General features: G+C 37.3%; 2 protein-coding genes and 1 pseudogene across 3 annotated transcripts in view; 2 read left to right on the top strand and 1 right to left on the bottom strand.

The window, feature by feature from the left end:
- Window positions 1-3,726: 3,726 nt before the first annotated feature.
- The window catches only part of LOC120429627 (elongation of very long chain fatty acids protein), a 49,686-nt gene continuing 29,551 nt past the window's right edge, over window positions 3,727-23,861 (top strand). For both annotated transcript variants that reach the window (XM_052708083.1, XM_052708081.1), the window contains exon 1: window positions 3,727-4,308. The gene's annotated coding sequence lies outside the window, so the exon portion shown is untranslated. The remainder of the gene's footprint in view (window positions 4,309-23,861) is intronic.
- Window positions 12,427-13,411, top strand: LOC120424779 (hydroxyacylglutathione hydrolase, mitochondrial-like; annotated as a pseudogene).
- Window positions 13,529-14,314, bottom strand: LOC120424777 (40S ribosomal protein S3-like). Its single transcript, XM_039588981.2, has one exon. The coding sequence runs from the start codon at window positions 14,107-14,109 to the stop codon at window positions 13,534-13,536; it is 576 nt and encodes a 191-aa protein (XP_039444915.1). The 5' UTR covers window positions 14,110-14,314; the 3' UTR covers window positions 13,529-13,533.

The raw sequence follows: 23,861 nt of genomic DNA, 5'->3' as shown, positions 1-23,861 counted from the left end.
ACTGATTTAATTTGAAATGATTGAGCGAACCAAACAGTGGCAAATCCATGTTTGTTTAAAATGAGTCAGTAGGAAACCCCAAGTATTATATTGAGAAGATGGATCTACTCAACATTCAAATTACTTCATGTTTACCCAACCGTTTAGCCGCACTGACAAATTGTCGAAAAATTTAAATTTATTCGCAAACAAGACTTGAGCTGGCGTTTGCCTAGAACTGCTTGGCAGTGCAAAGTTCCAACGCGTCAAAAGTAGAGCAATTTCAAATAACGGCTTCTTTTTTCGAGCAGGTCATTCCAAACTTCAGAACACATTGCGCGCAAAAATCGATGAAAATTCAAACAAACAAAAAACTAACCAAAGTAAACAAAAGTAACAATTTACATCGAGCCCAAAAGGAGCGGCAAAAAATGCCGCCACGCGATGACCCCATAAGAAGTTGCCAATTCACGAAGAAAAATTGGAAGTGTTTGCAAAACTTTCGGCGGCGGCCGCACCGTAGCCAACCGGAGAGCCACTGAAACCTGGCGGCCCTCTTCTGACAGAAATGCAACCAAACTAAAGGTTGTAACATGTGGCGATTTCCAAATGATTTGTATCAGAAGCGAAACCGTTTCATCCATTCCTTTGACGACGTTTTGTTTGCAAAATTTGAAAGAGAGTGACGCGACATCTGCATGTTGCAAGGCGAATCAAATTTTGACGCGTCGCCATAATGGCGGTTGCCATAAAAAAAAAGAAAAACAAACAAACTTCAAACTTCCGATTCTTCACGTAGCCCAAATGCAAAGGTCAGCCGGGGTCTCCGGAATCGAGAAGCTTCCACCGACCGGCACCGATCGGCATCGATCGGGGGGGAGTAATTATCTACCATGATCCGGAGAGGGGCGCCTAATCATTGCCAATGGCTGGAACATTCGATTTGAATGACCGAGATCGAACTACTTGGAGGTTTGCGCTTGTGCGTCTTTATATTGACGATTTTCTTTTCAGGTTGTTTTTGCAACTGGAGTTCTTGACCTGGGAGCTGAGAGATGAACAGGCACATTTGAGAGGATGTTGGAGGCGCGAAACTTCTGGATGCTGGCTAACACAAGCCGGAAAATTGATCGAAAAATGAAAAGTTTTACAACTGGCTTCAGTTAGACATACATTCAGTCAATAATGGTGTCAAATAAACCTATTATAGACTTAATTATTAAACTCTGTTCTCATCATGATTAAGATAAGTGAACTCCGTTAAATTATGCATAGTATCCTTAAAATGAATTTACAAGAGAACTTCATCTATCATTTGTTTCAATTACAAAGTATTCGTAATACAAAAAAATATAAAACATGACTAAATTGTTTGGTGAAAAACACAATATTCACAAAATGAACTCTGGGAAATTATAATATAAGGTAATTTTTTTTTACTTTTGCCAACATTGGGTCTATTCATCATAAAAAGCATAAAATTCTGCAATGGTTCTGTTATAAAATAATGAAAATGTTAAAAAAAATTCTTGTGATTTTCATAATTTCGTGAACTTTTAGAATATTTTTATTTTTCTTTGATTTTTTAATTTTAAGAATTTTTAGTTTTTTTTGGAATTTTTGTAATTTTTAAAATATTAAACATTTTCAGATTTTTTTTATTTTCACCTTAAAAAAACTGAATTTTCTGAATATTCTAAATTTTCTTGTATTTTGTTTCTTAATTTTCCAAATTTAATATACTTTTAATACCAAAAAATTTTAAATTTTTCAAATTTTCAGAATTTGAAGAATTTTTAGAATTTATAGAATTTTTAGAATTTTTAGAAAATTTTGGAATTTTTAGAATTTTTAGAATTTTTAGAATTTTTAGAATTTTAAGAATTTTTAGAATTTTTAGAATTTTTAGAATTTTTAGAATTTTTAGAATTTTTAGAATTTTTAAAATTTTTAGAATTTTTAGAATTTTTAGAATTTTTAGAATTTTTAGAATTTTTAGAATTTTTAGAATTTTTAGAATTTTTAGAATTTTCAGATTTTTCAGAACATTCTGAATTTTCAGAATGTTCAGAATTTTCAGAATTTTCAGAATTTTCAGAATTTTCAGAATATTCAGAATTTTTAGAATTTTCAGAATTTTCAAAATTTTCAGAATTTTCAGAATTTTCAGAATTTTCAGAATTTTCAGAATTTTCAGAATTTTCAGAATTTTTAGAATTTTTAGAATGTTCAGAATTTTCAGAATTTTCAGAATTTTCAGAATTTTCAGAATTTTCAGAATTTTCAGAATTTTCAGAATTTTCAGAATTTTCAGAATTTTCAGAATTTTCAGAATTTTCAGAATTTTCAGAATTTTCAGAATTTTCAAAATTTTCAGAATTTTCAGAATTTTCAAAATTTTCAGAATTTTCAGAATTTTTAGAATTTTCACATTTTTCAGAACATTCAGAATTTTCAGAATGTTCAGAATTTTCAGAATTTTCAGAATTTTCAGAATATTCAGAATTTTCAGAATTTTCAGAATTTTCAGAATTTTCAGAATTTTCAGAATTTTCAAAATTTTCAGAATTTTCAGAATTTTCAGAATTTTCAGAATTTTTAGAATTTTCAGAATGTTCAGAATTTTCAGAATTTTCAGAATTTTCAGAATTTTCAGAATTTTCAGAATTTCAGAATTTTCAGAATTTTCAGAATTTTCAGAATTTTCAGAATTTTCAGAATTTTCAGAATTTTCAGAATTTTCAGAATTTTCAGAATTTTCAGAATTTTCATAATTTTCAAAATTTTCAGAATTTTCAGAATTTTCAAAATTTTCAGAATTTTCAGAATTTTCAGAATTTTTAGAATTTTCAGAATTTTCAGAATTTTCAGAATTTTCAGAATTTTCAGAATTTTTAGAATTTTCAGAATTTTCAGAATTTTCAGAATTTTCAGAATTTTCAGAATTTTCAGAATTTTCAGAATTTTCAGAATTTTCAGAATTTTCAGAATTTTCAGAATTTTCAAAATTTTTAGAATTTTCAGAATTTTCAGAATTTTCAGAGTTTTCAGAATTTTCAGAATTTTAAAAATTTTCAGAATTTCAGAATTTTCAGAATTTTTAAAATTTTCAGAATTTTCAGAATTTTCAGAATTTTCAGAATTTTCAGAATTTTCAGAATTTTCAGAATTTTCAGAATTTTCAAAATTTTCAGAATTTTCAGAATTTTCAGAATTTTCTTATCTAGTACTAATTGTTACCCAAAGTTGAGAGGATCAAAAGTTGAACTGAATACAATTAGTGAAGTTTCTTGACTGACGTAACCTTCATTTATTGTTTTAACCAAAGTATTTTTTCGGTCCACTAATTTACGTAAGCCCAAATTCGAGTGTACCTGAAGCTGTTCCACTTCACGATCGTCATTTGTCGCGTTTGTTGCACGATATTCAATTTGAAATTTAAAATTCTGTTTGATTTTTAATCGAAAATCACAAGCTTCAACGCACTCACTCACATTTCATTCCTCGCTAGTTCTTTAAACCAATTAATAAATGTCTCAATTTTCACCACGCGTCCGTTTCGCGCCCATTCAAGTCGCCGGTTTGTTTCGCTTTGTTTTGCTACGACGCCAATTTTCCACGCGTCGCGACGCCCAACGCAAGATCGCCTTCGGATGTCGCGCAACACGGCGATCGCGTGTCGTGCGACTTCACGGCACGTTGCGCAGTATAAAACTTCGGTGCGACACGGGGCCCAAAATCACTTCTCGTTTATCTTTCGGCCGTGGCTCAAGTGGCTCAAGTTGAGGGCGTTCTGTTTCGATTTTTCCCCCCCATCGAGGTTGGGAGCTTTAATTTAATAATTTTGATGTTCGTGAGTCCGAATCCCTATGAGTGTGTGCAATTGTGTTCGTGATCGTGCGAGACTTTTTTGTGGTGAAAAGAGAAAATAAAACACGAAAAGTGCTGTGAATCGAGTGAAAGCTTTCGAAAAAGGACCTTTCGCAGGATTGAAAGTCAGAAGTTTTGTGCTAAACAAAAATACACGTAAATCAGAGGAAAATTTTACGCCAGATGCAAGGATAGTAATTGTGTGATCGTTTCTTGTAATCGAAAATCGTGATAAAAAAAAACCAAGAGAAAGAGAGCGAGTGAAAAAAGTGAAGGGACTTTTCGCGGACGAAAAACTTCGAGCTGCTGGTAAGAATTTAAAATTCCAAAAAGCAGATTTGTGGATTAAATTGGTTTACATCGTCAACGCGAGACCAAGCTGTTGTAACAGAGCCGAGCAGCTTTTGGGAAGCTTCAAGGACGCACGATATCGCGAGTAGCGCAAAGTTGAATAAATAGGTGAGTTTTGAGGTGGATAAAAACGAAAAAAAAAAGATTCATCTGTTTAATGAATACAAATCTTAGTGAAATAGTGATGGAATTTATTGACTTTCACATCATTTTAATTTAGTTATTTAAGCTGTGACATTAACCTGCTACAGATGTTATTTTTCATTTATTTAATTAATGTTTTCTAGCTGTTCCGTGAACAATCTCTGTAAATCTAACAAGATTCAAGTAACATTTAAAAAAAAATAAGAAGAAAAAATTTGCGATTTAGTTTTCTATCTCGAAATATTCAGGCAAATTTCAATTATTTAAGGCCCCCTCCATCCTTTAAAAGGGGGTACAAATAATTTTTGATAAAAATTTAAATTTTTAACTGGAAGAACTTGTACAATTTATTGTAAACAATTAAGAATACAATGTAAAAGGTATTTTTTGCCTTCCTCACTGAGGTAAGGCTATAATCCTGCTCTAAAAATGAACTTTTTATTAAGAGCTCAGAGACACACCTTCATGTATACTTATCGACTCAGAATCGAAAACTGAACAAATGTCTGTGTGTGTGTGTGTATGTGTGTGTGTGTGTATGTATGTATGTGTTCAAAATTCTTGCCAAGTTTTCTCAGCACCGGCTGGACCGATTTTGATCAAACCAGTTTCATTCGACTTGGTTTAGGGTCCCATACATCGCTATTGAATTGTTTGAAGTTTCGATAAGTAGTTCAAAAGTTATATATAAAAATGTGTTTTCACATTTATCCGGATCTCACTTATATGCATGAAAACTATGTCCGGACCCATCATCCGACCCATCGTTGGTTAGGTAATCAAGAGACCTTTCCAATGAGTCCAGATCATTCAAGATATGGCAACCCTGTCTCGAGTTATGACCACTTAAGTGAAATTTATGTACTTTTTTGAAGCCGGATCTCACTTAAATGCATGTAAACGATGTCCGGATCCATCATCCGACCTATCGTTGGTTAGGTAATTGAAAGACCTTTCCAAAGAGTCCAGAACATTCAAGATCTGGCAACCCTGTCTCGAGATATGACCACTTAAGTGATATTTATGTACTTTTTTGAAGCCGGATCTCACTTAAATGTATGTAAACGATGTCCAGATTCATCATCCGACCCATCGTTGGTTAGGTAATCAAGAGACCTTTCCAAAGAGTCCAGAACATTCAAGATCTGGCAACCCTGTCTCGAGTTATGACCACTTAAGTGATATTTATGTACTTTTTTGAAGCCGGATCTCACTTAAATGTATGTAAACGATGTCCAGATTCATCATCCGACCCATCGTTGGTTAGGTAATCAAGAGACCTTTCCAAAGAGTCCACAACATTCAAGATCTGGCAACCCTGTCTCGAGTTATGACCACTTAAGTGATGTTTATGTACTTTTTTGAAGCCGGATCTAATTATATGCATGTAAACGATGTCCGGTTCCATCATCCGACCCATCGTTGGTGTGATAATCAAGAGACCTTTCCAATGAGTCCACAACATTGAAGATCTGGCAACCCTGTCTCGAGTTATGACCACTTAAGTGCTATTTATGTACATATTTTTCTGGATCTAAAAAAATAGCTTAAATATGTGTCCAAACCACTCATATTACCCATTGTTGATAAAAAGTGAGGAAGGCATCAACCACATAGGTGGATTAAGTTAGTTTTTGTATTCATTATTGAAAAAGGACTTTTGGACTTTAGGCCCACGCACAGATTGGAAAAAACGTAAAGATTCATGTGTAAGATTCATCATTATTTTAAAAAAAGTTTCAAGCATTTTGTGATGTTTTTTGTTTCAAAGTTTTGAAAATTAGACTTTAAATAAAACTAAATTCCAGATTTCGAGAATAATTTTCAAAAATTGTAAACAAGAAACTTTCGCCAAATTCTTTACACTTTATGAAAGTTGTGTTACTGCCAAATTTAACTAATCTGTGGTTCGAAAATAAAAAAAATAAGGTTTTCCATTTAGTTATGAATGCAAAAATTAACGTTCTTATAATGTATTCTTAGTAGTTTGCAATCGACTGCACAATTTGTTTTCTTGAAAATTTGTAGTTTTAGCAATCATTAGTTTTGGCGCATGTTTTTTTTTCAAATCAAACATTGAAAGGAATAAAAAATGCTTTGATTTGAAATTTATAAATTAAAAGAAAACAATTACTCTTTTTCAAGATTTTTGATCTATTACAGCTGCTTTTATCATTTTTTGCAAGATCAATTGATCTAAACATTTTTTTTTCATTTAGAAAAAACTTTTTTTTTTCAATGACGAAAAAATGGACCAGTAAATTATTGGAAAAAAATCATTTAATAATCTTTTATATAATAAAAATGAAAGTTATTTGGTTTAATGCCCTTTTTATTTTTATAATTTTTTTTTAGCAAATTTCGAAGGTTTTTGGAGTAGTTTTTCCTGCTCCTACCAATTTCATTGTTAGTATATCAAATTACACAAAAAAGAATTATAGTGTAAACCATAGTTGAAAGGAACACTAACAATCTATTAGGTTATAAGTTATACGAAATTGTGAACTGAATTTGAATTAAAAATTATGTAAATTATCAACATTCTGTACATTCAATATTTAGTGCATTTTTTTATCAAAATTTGAATATACTGTTTAGCACTCATATTTTTATAAATTTTTAATGCTTTTATCGATAATTTAATAGAATTAGATTTATTTTAAAATCAGCTAACAAAATAGGGCTTTCTGAAACTGTTTTTTTTTTCACATTTTAATTTTTAAGGATAAATTCTAATGTTATTAGGCCAACAAAAGTTTTTAAAGTATTTTTATGCCATAAAAAATACACTTAAACATTGTTTTAAAACAGCATTCATGATACAGTGCAGACTCGATTATTCGAAGGCCTCGGAAAAATTTCACTCCGAATAATGGAATCTTCGGATATTTAATTCATAATATCGCTTAAGAAAAAAAAAAAAACTCCAGATGTAGTAAACAATCATTAATATTTTCAACACGCAAAAGCATGGCTAAAAATCAATGTATTTCAATCGAATATTTGCTATTATATTAACGTATCGATCAATTCAAAAGCAGTGTATTCGCTAATAGAATTTTACAAAAGAAAAAAAAATACCCCCTTCTAGACCCAGTGTTACTAGGGACCTACATAGGGAAATGAAATGTTCTGGGAGAAATTTCAAACACCCAAAGTCATTCAAATTTAAGGTTGAAAAACTTGTTGTTTTTTATTTGGTGCTGATACTTTTCTTGCACCGAACAAGCACAAACATAACAAAAACTACCAGATTATTATCAACAACAGTTTTACAATACTTGTAATTGTCATAAGTCTCGTTTTTTTGCCAAAATTATTTAAAAATGATTCCGACCTTGTTCTTGCATGATCTTGTTGCTCGATTGGACTTTAGGCCCACGCACAGATTGGAAAAAACGTAAAACATCAGGATTAAGGATGATCAGATTCATCATTATTTTAAAAAAGTTTCAAGCATTTTGTGATGTTTTTTGTTTCAAAGTTTTGAAAATTAGACTTTAAATTTAGTTTTTATTTTATTCAAAATAAAACTAAATTTCAGATTTCGAGAATAATTTTCAAAAATTGTAAACAAGAAACTTTCGCCAAATTCTTTACACTTTATGACAGTTGTGTTACTGCCAAATTCAACTAATCTGTGGTTCGAAAATAAAAAAATAAGGTTTTCCATTTAGTTATGAATGCAAAAATTAACGTTCTTATAATGTATTCTTAGTAGTTTGCAATCGACTGCACAATTTGTTTTCTTGAAAATTTGTAGTTTTAGCAATCATTAGTTTTGGCGCATGTTTTTTTTTCAAATCAAACATTGAAAGGAATAAAAAATGCTTTGATTTGAAATTTATAAATTAAAAGAAAACAATTACTCTTTTTCAAGATTTTTGATCTATTACAGCTGCTTTTATCATTTTTTGCAAGATCAATTGATCTAAACATTTTTTTTTCATTTAGAAAAAACTTTTTTTTTCAATGACGAAAAAATGGACCAGTAAATTTTTGGAAAAAAATCATTTAATAATCTTTTATATAATAAAAATGAAAGTTATTTGGTTTAATGCCCTTTTTATTTTTATAATTTTTTTTTAGCAAATTTCGAAGGTTTTTGGAGTAGTTTTTCCTGCTCCTACCAATTTCATTGTTAGTATATCAAATTACACAAAAAAGAATTATTAGTGTTGTAACGAGGCTGCTGAAGGTCACAACAACAACGATCTTTTCGAGGTCAAGGGTTCGGAGATCAACACCACTACCGATGAAGATCATCCAACGCCGGGGCTGGTCTTCGTGGGACGTGTGAAGACTCGTCAGTCTAAGCCGAGAGCTAAGAAGAAAGCCCACGGCAAGCGTGGAAAACGTTGAATTTATACTGTTGTTCGATTTGCTAAATAAATAAATTTAAATAAGTAACTTTTTCGTGTTACAACTTGGGGGCTCAACCGGGATAGATCCCAGCTACAACAACATGAGCTACAGCAGATTCAAACCGTGGTTTTCCAAGCCGTGCGCACCTAAATTCAACGGCAACATCTTCAACTACCCGGCGGTGGAATTCATTCAGGACTTCGAAGACTACATCGAATTGGTGCAGTTCAACTACCGTGTAAATCAGTGGACTAAGCGAAGTGTGTTCTTATCCTACCTTGAACACGATGCGAAAATTTGGGCGAAAGTTTTCGGGAACAAATATCGGACCTACGAGGACGTAAAATTGGCCTTCTTGCGGAGGTTCTGGGGCGACGATGTGCAGCGACACGTGATGGAAGAGTTTCTGTACGGAACGTATCGACAGAAGGGCCAATGGTCGAAAATGGCCCTGTACTTCATCGGGATGCTGCGCCGGATGTCATTTGTGATACCATCACTACCTGACTTATCATTTCTGGACACTATTGGGTACCATTATCCACACCACATCCAGCAGCAGTTAATTAAACAGCAATCAAACGAAGATGCTTACTTGTATTTGCTGGAGGTCGACCGATCGCTGAACAAGGCCACGCAGATCTTCAAAATACGACGACAGATGCAGCAACTGTCTTACTCTGCTGGTCGTCATTTGCCAGAATATTGCAAGAACAGTGACTACAAATACCATGAAGCCTCTACAATTATTAGGAACGAAGGAACGAGACACGATTCGCCTGATCGAGATACCATTACTACTGTTGGACCCGACAGCGATGATGTGTTGAATACAACTGCTATCACTCCAGAGTCGCTTGGCAGTTCTAGCGGGGGGAGATGTAACGAGGCTGCTGAAGGTCACAACAACAACGATCTTTTCGAGGTCAAGGGTTCGGAGATCAACACCACTACCGATGAAGATCATCCAACGCCGGGGCTGGTCTTCGTGGGACGTGTGAAGACTCGTCAGTCTAAGCCGAGAGCTAAGAAGAAAGCCCACGGCAAGCGTGGAAAACGTTGAATTTATACTGTTGTTCGATTTGCTAAATAAATAAATTTAAATAAGTAACTTTTTCGTGTTACAGTGTAAACCATAGTTGAAAGGAACACTAACAATCTATTAGGTAATAAGTTATACGAAATTGTGAACTGAATTTGAATTGAAATAATTAAAAATTATCAACATTCTGTACATTCAATATTTAGTGCATTTATTTTATCAAAATTTGAATATACTGTTTAGCACTCATATTTTTATAAATTTTTAATGCTTTTATCGATAATTTAATAGAATTAGATTTATTTTAAAATCAGCTAACAAAATAGGGCTTTCTGAAACTGTTTTTTTTCACATTTTAATTTTTAAGGATAAATTCTAATGTTATTAAGCCAACAAAAGTTTTTAAAGTATTTTTATGCCATAAAAAATACACTTAAACATTGTTTTAAAACAGCATTCATAATACAGTCGATTATTCGAAGGCCTCGGAAAAATTTCACTCCGAATAATGGAATCTTCGGATATTTAATTCATAATATCGCTTAAGAAAAAAAACTCTAGATGTAGTAAACAATCATTAATATTTTCAACACGCAAAAGTATGGCTAAAAATCAATGTATTTCAATCGAATATTTGTTATTATATTAACGTATCGATCAATTCAAAAGCAGTGTATTCGCTAATAGAATTTTACAAAAGAAAAAAAAATACCCCCTTCTAGACCCAGTGTTACTACCTACATAGGGAAATGAAATGTTCTGGGAGAAATTTCAAACACCCAGAGTCATTCAAATTTAAGGTTGAAAAACTTGTTGTTTTTTATTTGGTGCTGATACTTTTCTTGCACCGAACAAGCACAAACATAACAAAAACTACCAGATTATTATCAACAACAGTTTTACAATACTTGTAATTGTCATAAGTCTCGTTTTTTTGCCAAAATTATTTAAAAATGATTCCGACCTTGTTCTTGCATGATCTTGTTGCTCGATTGGAACCCCGATTTGACAGTTCGATTGGAACCCTGAGAGTGACATTTCGCCTATCCATACAGGCTCTCTAAGTGTTACCCCAAATGACGGTATTTATTGAATTTTTTAAATGCTCTTTCCATAGAAGAAAAATGTTTTTCTTGTTATTTTTGAAGCATTGTTTTGACACAAATTTATTAAAACAAATATTTGGTGATTTTATTCACTGTATCCACCGGGACCGTGGTGTAGGGGTAAGCGTAGTTGCCTTTCACTCAGTCGGCCTGGGTTCGATCCCAGACGGTCCCGGTGGCATTTTTAGAGACGAGATTTGTCTGATGCTTTAGAGCGAACATTTTTTTTTTTAATTTATTCCTTTTACTGATTGTATTTAATTTGCAATTCACAATAAGGCTTTCTAGTCAGAAATTTACCAACACATTCAAAGTATGTCTAGATGGCAGTTGGGAGATTGTTTGCATCAGGTTTGCTATCTCTTTCTAGCAATCGTTTTTTGTCAGGCGACTTCCAGCTGTTTTTTTTGTCTGACCGCTCGATATGTCAGCCAACATTCTTCACAGGGCTGTGACAGCTCAAGCTCGATCATTGTTTGCATCCGGACACTGTGACAAGAAGTTCGTCATTTTTGGGTTAAATTATATATTTTTCACTGGGCCTAGAAAGCCTTATACCAAGTAAGGCTATTGCCAACTCAGTTACAACAACTTCTAATTTCAAACTTGATTTATTTATATTTAACAAAAAGTAACACAAATGTACAATATTAACCATCTACCGCCAAATTTTTTTTTCGAAAATTTTTATTTTTCCCGTAATTAGGAGGTCATTTTGAGCAACTTTTGTTCTACGAAAAACTTTACTTGTCTTGTTTTATGTTTTTCTTGTTTGGTAGTATTTGGCCTACTCTACCACCTCCTATCATTACATTTTGCCTATCTAATTTTTTCATGTTTTTACAGTTACTTTTTAATTTTTTTTGCTTGTTTTCACATTTTCTGCTATAAAATGGCACCATTATCATTTAAATTGTAAAAAAAATACGTAGAGGCATAGTCTGGGACACTAGAAAAAATACTGCATACTTCTTTTTACTTAAAATACAGGAAATGTTAGTAAAAAACACAGCCAAAGTTGACCCCTAAAAAAATGACATTTTTTAAAACATTGGCAAAGTCACATAAAACAAGTCAAACATCCAACCCATAAATTTCCTGAAATTTTAAGAGTTCTTCTTTCCAATGCTTTTTAAAGATCAAAAATTGGTTGAAAAATTGATTTTCGGCGATTTTTTAAATCGAGGCCCGTCTAAAGGCGGGGTTGGGTCGACGACACGACAAGCCACTCGCTTCCAAAAAGTGGGCACCAAATCGGCTTACCCCTCCGTTTCCTTTGGAACTGGAAACGTCAAAACGATTTTTTTTTTAAAAATGATTGACTTTGGCAACCCTTCTGATTTTGACGTTTAGAAATGTCATTTGGAAATGTCAGATGTTTGAAATGATTGAAAAATCCTAGAATGCGGAATCACGCGGATCACACCGTTCTTCCGTGTCCTCGTCGCCGATTCCCCACAAGCTGGCCAGCGAGCACAACCACCACTGGGAACCGCGAATCTCGATTAGGCTGTATGATGGTGATCGCGACAAACGAACAGAGAAGGAATTATCTAACGGATTGTGAAAATGATACGGAGGTGGGTGAGAGGTCTTGCGGAAGTTGGCCTTCCGGACCGTACAACGAGATTAGAAGTGACTTGCTTACAGTACGACGTCCGTTCCGACGGAAAGGCTGCTTGCGCCGAACGGCGAGGATCGACAAGTTCAGGCCAAGGAAGCCGGAGTCACGCTGAACAAGGTCCTGACGACGCACCACCACCGGAACCACGCCGGAGGCAATGCTGCCCTGTAGAAGCTCTACCAGGCGGATCCCTCGTTTACAAGCTGTCTATCTACGGTTGTAACGACGAGCGCATGGACCAGTTGCATCTCCACACCGTGCTACTACATCGAGACCCCGGATAATAAGGTCATCTTCATCGGGGACACGCTCTTCCTGACCGTTGGTGGTCGCTTTTTCGAAGGAACCACTCAGCAGATGTACAACCAAGTGTACCACACGTTGATCACGAAGCTTTCCGCCCTGCCCGACTATATTAAGGCGTATCGTGGCCACGAGTAGGCGCTGAACAACCTGCGCTTTGAAAGTAACGTCGAGTCGGACAACGTGGACGTGGACATTACGAAGCTGCTGGGTATCACGAAGGAGGTGGATTTGGAGAAACAGCGAGCGATTGTGCCGGGCACGATTGGGCAGGAGAAGTGTACGAATGTTTTCTTAAGGGTTAGCGAGGCTGTTGTGCAGACATTTGTGGGTAAAAGTACCCCGTCGGAGATGATGCAGGCACTGCGAGCGGCGAAGGATGTTTTAGGGAGGGCGTTTTAAGGGTTATTAGAGTTGGGTTGTTGATCACGAAACAAAGCTTCAGGGGATTTTTACTATTTTTAAAAATGTTGTAGGGGAATGTGGGGCAAGGCAACCATATGTGCCAAGAGGGACAAAAACTCGTGGGACCGTATGCTATAAGATTCTTTTTCAGCAATTTTCAACCCTGCAATCGGATGACTTAAAAAAAAATATCCAAATTCTTCTGTTTGCAAGGATGTTAGATTAACCGCGCGTGCTGGGGGGGGGGGGGGATGGGAGGAGTAAGAGAGAACTTATATCAGCTATGAGCCTATGAGTCTAGCAGCGCCCAGCTTAACCAATGACGACGACGGTTCCACCGGCTCCTAACTCCAGCGGCGACCGCTAGTTCTTGGGTTCGCTGCGGGCGTGTTGAACATGGTCTCGTCATTGGGCTCCACAATCGAAACGTTGTCCGACAGCGGCTTATTTGGGCCGATCTTGACGTTCGGACCCCACAGCAGCATAGTCTTGACCTTGACGCCCAACACTCCCTTTCGCAGCAGGACGTGGCAGATGGCCGTGTCGACGTACACGTTGCAAGGATCTCCGGAATGGATCATCAGTCTTCGATGAACTTCATCGACTTGGCACGCTGACCACGCAGCTAACCGGGCACGACTCGGCGTATAGCTCAACGGTGCCGGGGCGAAACCGAATCTCTTCTGGACGACGGCGGTCATCTCGCGGATGTAGCGACCCTTCTCGCCCAGAACGTTCTGGGTGCAGGTGGCCATAATGATGATCTCGGTACGGGTCGGCTCAGCAAGGAACATGCCAGCTTTTGAAGTTTCGGCCCAACGGTTTATGCCAAACTGTCCAAAGTGTGGGAATGCCCTTTCCACTAGCTGGGTCGTCCAGTGGTGGGTCCTGGTCAGCCTTCGACATTTTAGGGCCAACATTGTGCTGTTTTGACCGGGGATTGGAAGAACCGGAGTGCAAACTGCGTTGATGCCTGTGTTTGCATGGTTGGTATTTGTTTCAGGTGTACCGCCATCTGGGGCGAATCGGGACTACAGTCTGAATAGGGATAGCAGTGTTAAGAGCATTTTATGGTTTTAAATTCGGAAATGGAAGTACACATTTTGTTGGTCTGTTCTAACCGAAACCAACCAGAAAAATCAAAATATTGTGCTCCAACATGGTAAAAACTGCTGTCCCAATTCGCCTCATGTGTCGCCCCAGTTGACGGTACTGGATTTTGCCCCAGTCTGACTTGGCATTTACCGAACAGTAGCATCTTTCGTTGCTTTTTAGTTTTGGCCCCAACGTATGAATGCTTGCCTCGGAGGTTTCCCCGCCGGGGGTTCCTTACAAACCCTTGGACTATTCGGCGGGAACGGGTTTGAGAGAGGGTGGCGGTCCAGACCGTCTGGAGGAGGTTAGGACTTGTGGTGCGCTGCCGAAACCGGCATCTGATATTCAGTTCAAATTATAGGTGGAGGCACTCCTGTGGGGTACCTAGGCAGTAACAGTATACGAAGTTCAAGGAATGATCCTAGGTCGTCGGAACTATCGATTAGTGCACACGTACAGATCAACATCCTCACAGATTTTGCATCGGTTGAGTTGTCGTCGTGTTGATTATGGGAAACGGTTCAACTTAGGTTCCTTTATCCTCCCTCGTCATAACAATCAAAATGTTGGCTGCAACCGGCTTTTCCGGCGTCTAGACTACGGGTGAGACTCACGCTAGAACATGAGACCTACGGAAAAAAAAGAAATGAGTTCAGCGTGCTCCTATGCGTCAGCGAATCTCAACTCATGCCACCACCCATCTTCCTCCCAATGTTCGATTGATTCGACTCGAGGCCGGCGAAAGGTTCACGCTGCAATCCGTTATTAACGCCCCCGACAACGCGGATGCTGCTGTATCCGTCTTACCATTAAGCCTACCCCGTTCTTCAAAACCTCAATAAAACTCAGAAACATCGACACGTCATAAATCGCCGAAATCCACGCACTCTATGGCTCCCTTTTCGGCAGAATTTCTGTTCCGGGAATACCGCAGAATTTGCCAACGAACCTCTCTCTGGCACCGCCGGTTACGGCAGCGTATCACGGGCCTGCCCTTGTCGGATGGTTGGAGCTGTAATTATCGAATCGCTGACCAGCTTTACAAAGGTTTTGTAAAGTTCCGGCTTCCGAGGTGGAGCACTGCCGGATCGAGGCCGTACGTGTTAGCAGGGATTGGGAAGCAGCAGAGGATGCGCCTGTTCAATTGTAGCCCCATCAAGCTGGGACAGGGCACGGTCCACCTGAAGCCGATACTGGTGATGCCACGGGTGCCAGCGTGGTTTTTTGTTCCGGTTCTTCCCCTCCCTGGCTCATTAGCGTTGCAGGATGACTGGCACTCGCCACTACGCGGGCCCGGAGCGGCTAGTGGAAAACTCGGTCCAGCAGTTTGATCAGATGACTCTTGGTTCCGGCTGAATGGGTCATCGTGATGGCCAGAAGAGGTTCCCGATCTTTGAAAATTTCTTTAATGTTTACGGACAAAATGAAGCCAAACACAAACAAATTAGCAAAAGTAAATATTTACATCCAAGCAGTGTTGCGAATAAAGTTGATTTTGCGGAAAAACCAAGGGGTTTCTCAATTTACCGTGATTTGACCATTCACGGTCATTTCACGGGATTCACGGTGGAACCACTTTTGACTAAGGTTTTTGCAGCGAGTGTCTTGTCGTGTCGTCGGTTGGGTTGTAGAGGGTTAATTGTAATGCGTCTGTTTTTAAATTGGCAAATGTTCAAGAATTCAAAAAAAGAATTAGTTTTCCTCAAGTTTATCGTCTTTTGATCGGTGGTCCCAGATTTTAAAAAGAAGTTTAAAAGTGGACATTTGATGAAAAAAAGGTAAAAAAAACATATAAGCATGGTTTTAAAATATTTTAATTATCAGAAAAAACCTTAAAAAAAATAGAATTGTCTATAAAATTTTGCTTTGAAAACTGTGCAGGCCAAAAAACCGGAAAACTGCACATTCTAAGAAAAATGATAATAACTTCCCTTATTGCTCCCACATTTAACACGTTTAATCATTCCGACAAGAAGCACAGTCGGCGACAAACGGCCTGACGAAGTTGAAAACAAACACTTGTGATGTATCAACTTGAAAACACCTGAGCTAAGCCGTTCTGGATTCGCGTACAGAATACTCACGTTTGTTTTGTCCCAGCGCAAAGCCCTCTTCGATTGAAATTTGCTGTTTTAAGCTGAACCAAATCGATTGTTGCTTATCGGAGAGGGAACCGTTTAACGAGAAATGTGTGTGCACAGCAAATTGAAAACAAGCAACTTCTTGGATATCTTGGATGCGCAGTGTTGCCAAACTTTGTTTCATCGACGTGTTTCATTAAAACATCAGGCGACATTGACTTAAACACTGTAACTGTCAAAATCAGGCACGAAAAGTCCCTCGGAAAACCAATAGGGTCAACCGACTGGTCATTAAAGTTGATCGAAAATGTGTCTGAAACGTAAAAATTTAAAAGTAAACAAGAAACCACACAACACCCGAATGCATCTGCTGGACCCTGCTCTACTTTCGGACTGGTCGCCAGCTTTGGAAACCTGTGGCTCGTGTCTGTCTGGCCGTCATCTGTCCGACTGTCTGCCCGGTCCGAATTAGATAATCCAAGGTCGCCCCACTGTTTCTTTTTCAAAAAAGAAAAAAAAAAACGTGTGACCCGTTGAGCTTTTTCCGTTTTCTGCTTTTGATGGGGTCTCTTGCTTCCAAAATACATTCGGAGGGGGGATCGTTGAGCCAGTCCTAACTGTGTCAGCAAATGGCATCATCGGAGATGGAGAAGTGTTTGCGACATTTTGGGTGCCCCGAAGGACGCACCGCGATTTGCCAATTGCGCGCGATGGGTTTCGATTCTGCGATCCGATATAGATGGACGGTGTTTTGAAATTTTGACAGCTAACTAACGTTCGGGTTAATCGATTTTGTGTTAGTGAATTAGGGAAAAGCTAACGAGTGTGTACAGCTGTTTTGGTTGTCATTTTTTTTATGACAAGTGTTGGAGTGACAGTTCTATCCACTCTTAATTTTACTTCAGCGTCATTTTGAGTAGTTTTTAAGCACTGAATTATGAAGATTCATTTCAAGTGTTATTTTCCAATTATTAATCACCGTTTAAATTAGTAAATCGTGACCCTCAAAAAACGTCAAGCGAAAAGTGTAAATTCGTCAACATTCAGAATCGATAACAGATCCAAAGCGCTGCTCGCTAATTAGAAAGTAACCTGCCGTGCCACCGAGTCTCTGATAAACGTCAAATTTTATAGCATCGTGGCCATTATGGCAGCTTGCGTCACACGTTGACGTTTCGCGCGCGCTCGCGTGTTTTCCCAACGTTTGCAGTTTGCGTAGAATCAAGCCCCAATAAACCGAGATGTTCGATGGGCTTGGGTAATCTAATCTGCGGGTTTTGTTGACGCGCGCGCATAATTGTGCGCCCTCAGGGGTGTGTGCCGAGCCAAACTATGGCCATGGCGTTGGAATCCCTCTAACCCAGCCGCGTTCCACTTTCTATTGAAAATCGTTCAATAAGCGAAAATTATTATGATTTGCCTTAAAAAAAACATGCCTGACTAGACACAAAAAGTAGCTGAATCAGACTGACTCGTGAACTGTGGCAGTCCACTCGTCGCAAAGGGTGACAAAAGGTGTCGAAATGTGCCGAAAAATGTGCCCACTATTGACTGAAAACAAGTTTAAAACCCACATGACGACGTCAGGCAAATTTGCTGCATTTGCAGCGTTCGATTCATCGACTCAGTTTAGGCTAAATAAATTTGGACGGTCATAAAACTGAATGATGTCTGGGCAAAAACCTAACCCGCGGGCATCATTTTGCTGCAGATAAACCTCAACGAAATTGTTCAGAGTGTACGCTTTGAGACCTTCAACAGAAGGCATGATTCGTTGGGATCATTTTACACTACCCGAGCAGGGGTAAATAACACGGGAATACCAAATTTTGATATTACTTGAGCAAATAACAGCGACCAAAATGTGCCCTTGGTTGCCCAGTAATAGATGGTAAAATACCATGAAATCATACCAAAGTCTAGTATATAGAAGGGCACAACAATACCAAACCATGTTATTCCAAGGGTAAAATAATACCTCAAAATAAAACCATTTCAATACCAAGTTGAGGTCTTCTGAATTTTTGAACATTGCTTGAATACCAAAACTTGGTATTGCCATGGTTTAATTTTTAGGTATTCCCGCGCCCTTGGAAAATCATATTTTGGTATTCCTGTGGTCTTCCACATACATGATTTTGGTATGATTTGATGGTATTTTACCATCTATTACTGGGCAACCAAGATCACATTTTGGTCGCTGATATTTGCACAAGTAATACCAAAATTTGGTATTTTCATACAATTTTTAGTGCAGCAGTTGCAGTTAGTGAAAAAACGGAAATGATCCATATGCAACAGCCAAATCTACTCACCTGATGATTCCATGTTGTTCTTAGTGATATTCTTCACCACACCGAATGCATTTGTCATTGATGAACGGCCTGTGCATGAAGTTTTTGAAGATTCTGAAAAATAACAAGATTGAAAAATAAGTGTTATTAAAATAAAACTGGATTGAAATTAACCAAAATTCAATAATCTTTCGATTGGCTCGTTTTTCAAAGTATTTGTTTTTTTCAAGTCATTTTAGCGCAAAATTTATTATCTTGTCCAAATTGGTCAACATTTTCCCATAGTTTCAGAGAAAATTGATAAAACACTGTAATACCAAAAGAATACCAAAATGTGCCATCCTGACTTAGAAAATTTTCCACAATTTCAAGTCATTTATGTAGGGGGTATATCAAAAATGTTTAAAATCAAGTTTGAAATTTCCGGTTTTCAATGAAAGTATTCGCTTTGAGACATCATTTTAGTGCAACATTAATTATTTTGTCAAAATTGGTCAAAATTTTCCCATAGTTTCATAGGAATTTGATAAAACACTGTAATACCAAAAGAATACCAGAATGTGCCATCCTGACTTAGAAAATTTTCCACAATTTCAAGTCATTTATGTAGGGGGTATATCAAAAATGTTTGAAATCAAGTTTGAAATTTCCGGTTTTCAATGAAAGTATTCGCTTTGAGACATCATTTTAGTGCAAAATTAATTATTTTGTCAAAATTTGTCAAAATTTTCCCATAGTTTCAGAGGAATTTGATAAAACACTTTAATACCAAAATAATACCAAAATGTGCCATCCTGACTTAGAAAATTTTCAACAATTTCAAGTCATTTCTTTAGGGGGTATATCAAAAATGTTTAATATCAAGTTTGAAATTTCCGGTTTTCAATGAAAGCATTCGCTTTGAGACATTATTTTGGCGCAAAATTAATTATTTTGTCAAAATTGGTCAAAATTTTCCTATAGTTTCAGAGGAATTTGATAAAACACTGTAATACCAAAAGAATACCAATATGTGGTGTTCGACCATTGACAAATTCTGCAATTTTGCAATATCAAAACAATACCTTTAATTGGTATGATAGCACATTTTGCTCTTGCATAATCCTTAAGACAAATTTTAAAGGGTCCAGGAATACCAAAATTTGGTATTGATACCAGAGAAAGGTATTATTACGCATTTCCCTTGTTATTTACCCATGCTCGGGTAGTAAAAGTACTCTATCATTAGTGGGACATTGTTTAGATCAGCGATTCTCAACGGGGGTACCGGGCCTACTTGATTTACATGGCAGGGGGTACCAGCGTAGAAGAAGGTTGAGAATCGCTGGTTTAGATTAATTCAAGGTTGATTTTGATATTAAGTGCCCAAAATCTCGTTAGTTGTTCGAGAAAAAATAGCAGTGTAACATGACAGCGTCACAGACGTCAACTCACCTCGGTCAGTTCATTTGCCTCAAAGTTCATTTCTGTGTAAGTTTGGTTTCGCTAGGACCTGCTTGATTTTGGATGATCGTGTACTGTTTACGATCTGTCAAATGTGAAGGTTGTCACTTGCACGCTGATTTAAAGTTAATTGATTTATGATATTATCTGAATAAAAGATGGCCTGTTTTTTGAATTGCTCTTTTAATTCAATTTGGATAAATAAAACGCCAAAAATTGGATGAATTTTTTTAATAAATTTGAGTTGTTCTAAATACGTTCGTCAAAAAACTCATTTTAATGGTTTGTACATGATGCTTTTTGAAATTTTGACGTCGATTTGATCAAAATTGAAAGAATGAGTTAAAATAAACGAAAATTACTTTATTTTGAAGTAAGCGTGTTGCCAGAATTTTACAGAGAATTACTCTAAAAAAAGGTTTTTTAGATGAGCGTGTAGCAATCCGTCAAATCGATGCATCATTTTTACTCTTACTCAATTTTAAGTTTAAAATTACTCTGTCTCAATAATGCATACTTCTTGAATAAGGTAGCCAAATTTGTAAACCTTCCATGATTCAAACTACACAAAAAAAAAACACAATTTTAAAGATATTTCCCATATTTCAATCACCACGCGTTCCGAAAATTCTTCGGCAAGCATCAATCCTCCAAATACCACCCAGCGAACCAGAGCTGTCAAAGCAAACGAAACTCCTAACAATCGGACGTGATCTGCCTGCCAGCGACGCCTGATATGCCACCGGGCAGAAATCCGGTCCCATTTCGGTTGGGTCGCTCTCATCAACATGCTCATCAAACGCGCTCACCAGCCGGCTTGTGTATTGCCACGTGCCACCGGTTCTGAGGCGGAATCCTGCAGTCTGGCAGCACTGGTCCTTGAAGGACGCGCGCGCCCTCAATTGTCGTTTGAAAATTGCAACCGTTAAGTAGAACAAGTTCGAGAAGTTTACCTACGATGGGTCGGCTCTGATGTCTATCGGTAGATTTATTGTAGCAGATTTGATGGTTGCCAGACGACAATTGCGCTAAATGGCTATTAAACAGACTTTTGCTTGAAAGAAGCGCAGTAAATTTGCTTTTAACGTCAAAATCAAGCTTGATTTTTTGCAAATTTGCCATCAATATCTCTGTGCTATTCAATTTAAGAAAATATTACCACGTAATTTTTGAAAGATTCTTCTTTTGTTATGCCACACCAGTGTGGTCAGACAAAAGCTCGTAAAAATCGCAAACAGGCTCGCGAAATGCATAAATTCTAAGCCATCAAAAAACCTGCACACTTATCACAAATAACATCGCGCCCGGTGACATTGCCGCAGGGGAGTTGGAGTGTTGGTCGGTGATCAGTTTTTATTTTGGAGCTAATCAAGTTTAATGGAGTATCGATTAAACCCGCTTAGCCGGGCACTTCCGCAAACAGTTTTAATGGCGGTGACAGTTTTTGCTGCATTTCTTTTGGTTTGTTGATAAACACTGATAAAACTGACATTAACAGTGTATTTATAACAGCAGGATTGTTGTTGTTTGTTATGACAAATTTATTTATGTTATCATAAACGTGTACAACTTTGACAGCTTCCAGTGTTGCCCGAAATCAAAAACATGCGGGATTCTAGATCAACTCAAAATAACCTCGAAGACGGCATGGCATTCATTCGGCCACCGACAGGGTCCGATCGGTTTGCGCTGCCAGTTAGCGGGTTCCGGTGAAATTTACCGCCGGGTGCTAATTGTTTCGCTTCAATCTAGATCGTCACCGTCCAAAAGTCACCGAATCGTCTGGGTTGACTGCGGCCAGTGGAGATTAATCGAAACTTGCGAGTCGGATCACTTGCCTCAATGGCAAAACAAACGGATTCTGTTGTTTATTGGCCAACATAAAGTTAAACGCCACGGTTGTTTTGGCGGTCTTGGAAACCCATTTGATTGGCCACACTCTTGAACTGTCAAAATATTTGGTTTAGAGTGCCGAAAGACGTTGGGTTCGCTCGTCAAGGTTGAAGATTTGTTTAGGTTACTCTGGTTACGCACTCAGCTGAGCAAGCCATGCTCAAGGTGGGCAGCTTCTTTCACCGCGCCGAGAAGTAAGCCGTTTTTGCGGTGGCCAAATCCTAACCGGTTCCCCAGAAGGGATTTGGCTGTTGAAAGGTAATTAACCGGTAGAGATCATGTGATATTTTGTCATGATTGCCTGCACATTTTTTTTTTGGTTAGGTGCCGGATTCCAGCAAAGGTCTGCTTGACGCCCAGGTGTCAAAAGTATTTTTTTTTATCACTGGGAGTTACACTTTAACAAAAAAGAAAAAATAAATTAAGTGTTGAGAGGTTGGAATTTCAGTTTATTCCTATTTGATGACATTTCAGAATAATGTTATTTATTTGTTTTAATGCCGGAGAGTTCCATTTTTTTAATTTTTAATGGTGCTTAAGAGCAATGACATTTGCTTTCCTAAAACGTCCGGTTATTCCGCAATTTTAGAGGGTATCGTCCGAGATATCGTCTTCCCACAGCCAAAAGTTTGACAGCCCCAGTCGGGTTTAAGGTCGTTTCACACCTTGACATTGCTCGCGTTTTGACTGTGCATACACGCTAAATCGAGCGCCAGCTTGGTCAAATAACAACAAAAATAACGACGAAGATCTTAACCGGAAGTTTAACACAAGGACGCAAAGTGTTCAATTGTTCCTTTTTCAAGATTGTGGAATTTTCAAAACTATTTTCATTCTTTGACAAGAAATATCAATTTCTATTGTAACATTAGCAAAACTATAACTTTTAAATTCCGATAGCATATTTTCAACTTTTAGCCCACTTTACAGTGCACTCTCTTTATTTACTGTGTCAATTATCACAGCAATATTCCACCTCACCGAAAGGTAAACATTCGACCGGTGCTGTGAGGAATGACTCCAACCTGGTTTTTATGGCTACGCTAGATTTGCAACCATGCGATCAGCTGTTAATCTTTAAAGAGTGCTTCGGTAATTGTTTTATGGGCGTTTGTTTTCGAAGAAAAAGTCAAGCAGAACACAGTAAATGGGCCAAAGACGCTTGTTCCTAATGTAGACTTGTTTTTTTTTCTTGAAGAATTCCAAAAGAATTTGATGCAGTTTTGCGATTTTGAGCAAGTCACCATGATTTTGATCATAACGTTGCAAAATGTGACAGTCGAGTGATTTTTTAATTTTTTTAACTTTTTGTGTTTGATTCACCAATATTTAGCACTACTGGCAACACTGTTGAAATCAAATCGTGGTGCTGTCACTTCTACACGCTATTTTAAAAAATAGTGCAGCAACTGTCAGATTTGTGTGAAATTCACTCAAAATTCGACTAAAAATTTTCTCAAACCTCAAAGCTACTTTTATATACAATGTACTAATGTCTGAGTAGGTTCGGTTTACTTTTTTTTTTGTGGGCATATAAGCAGCTATCAGTGTCAAATTTTAAAATCGCTCATCCAAAACGATTTATTTTTGCGTTACTTTCCCGCTACTTTCCCAATGCCTAACTTTCTCAAGAATGAAAATTGTGAGTTGCCTAGTCAGTCATGTTAGGGTTTATTGTAAATTTGGGTCAAATTTACAATTTCGCCGAGGATAATTAAAGAACCCTAAACTACCCCTGATCGCATAAATGTCCCATATGCATTTTCATCGTTTTTGAGTTATTGATGCAGTTTGGTTCAAAATCGTGTGCTCTTTCAAAAGAGCCTATAACATCCAGTACTTTGATATCGAAATCAGGGGGAAATC

This window comes from Culex pipiens, chromosome 1 (assembly GCF_016801865.2).
Source record: "Culex pipiens pallens isolate TS chromosome 1, TS_CPP_V2, whole genome shotgun sequence".
Lineage (NCBI taxonomy): Eukaryota > Metazoa > Arthropoda > Insecta > Diptera > Culicidae > Culex > Culex pipiens.
Note: the sequence above shows the minus strand (reverse complement) of the source record. Positions and strands in the feature narration are given on the sequence as shown.

Coding starts and splice junctions, on each gene's coding strand:
- LOC120424777 (XM_039588981.2), bottom strand. CDS start 14,109: ATGTTGGCCCTAAAATGTCGAAGGCTGACCAGGACCCACCACTGGACG.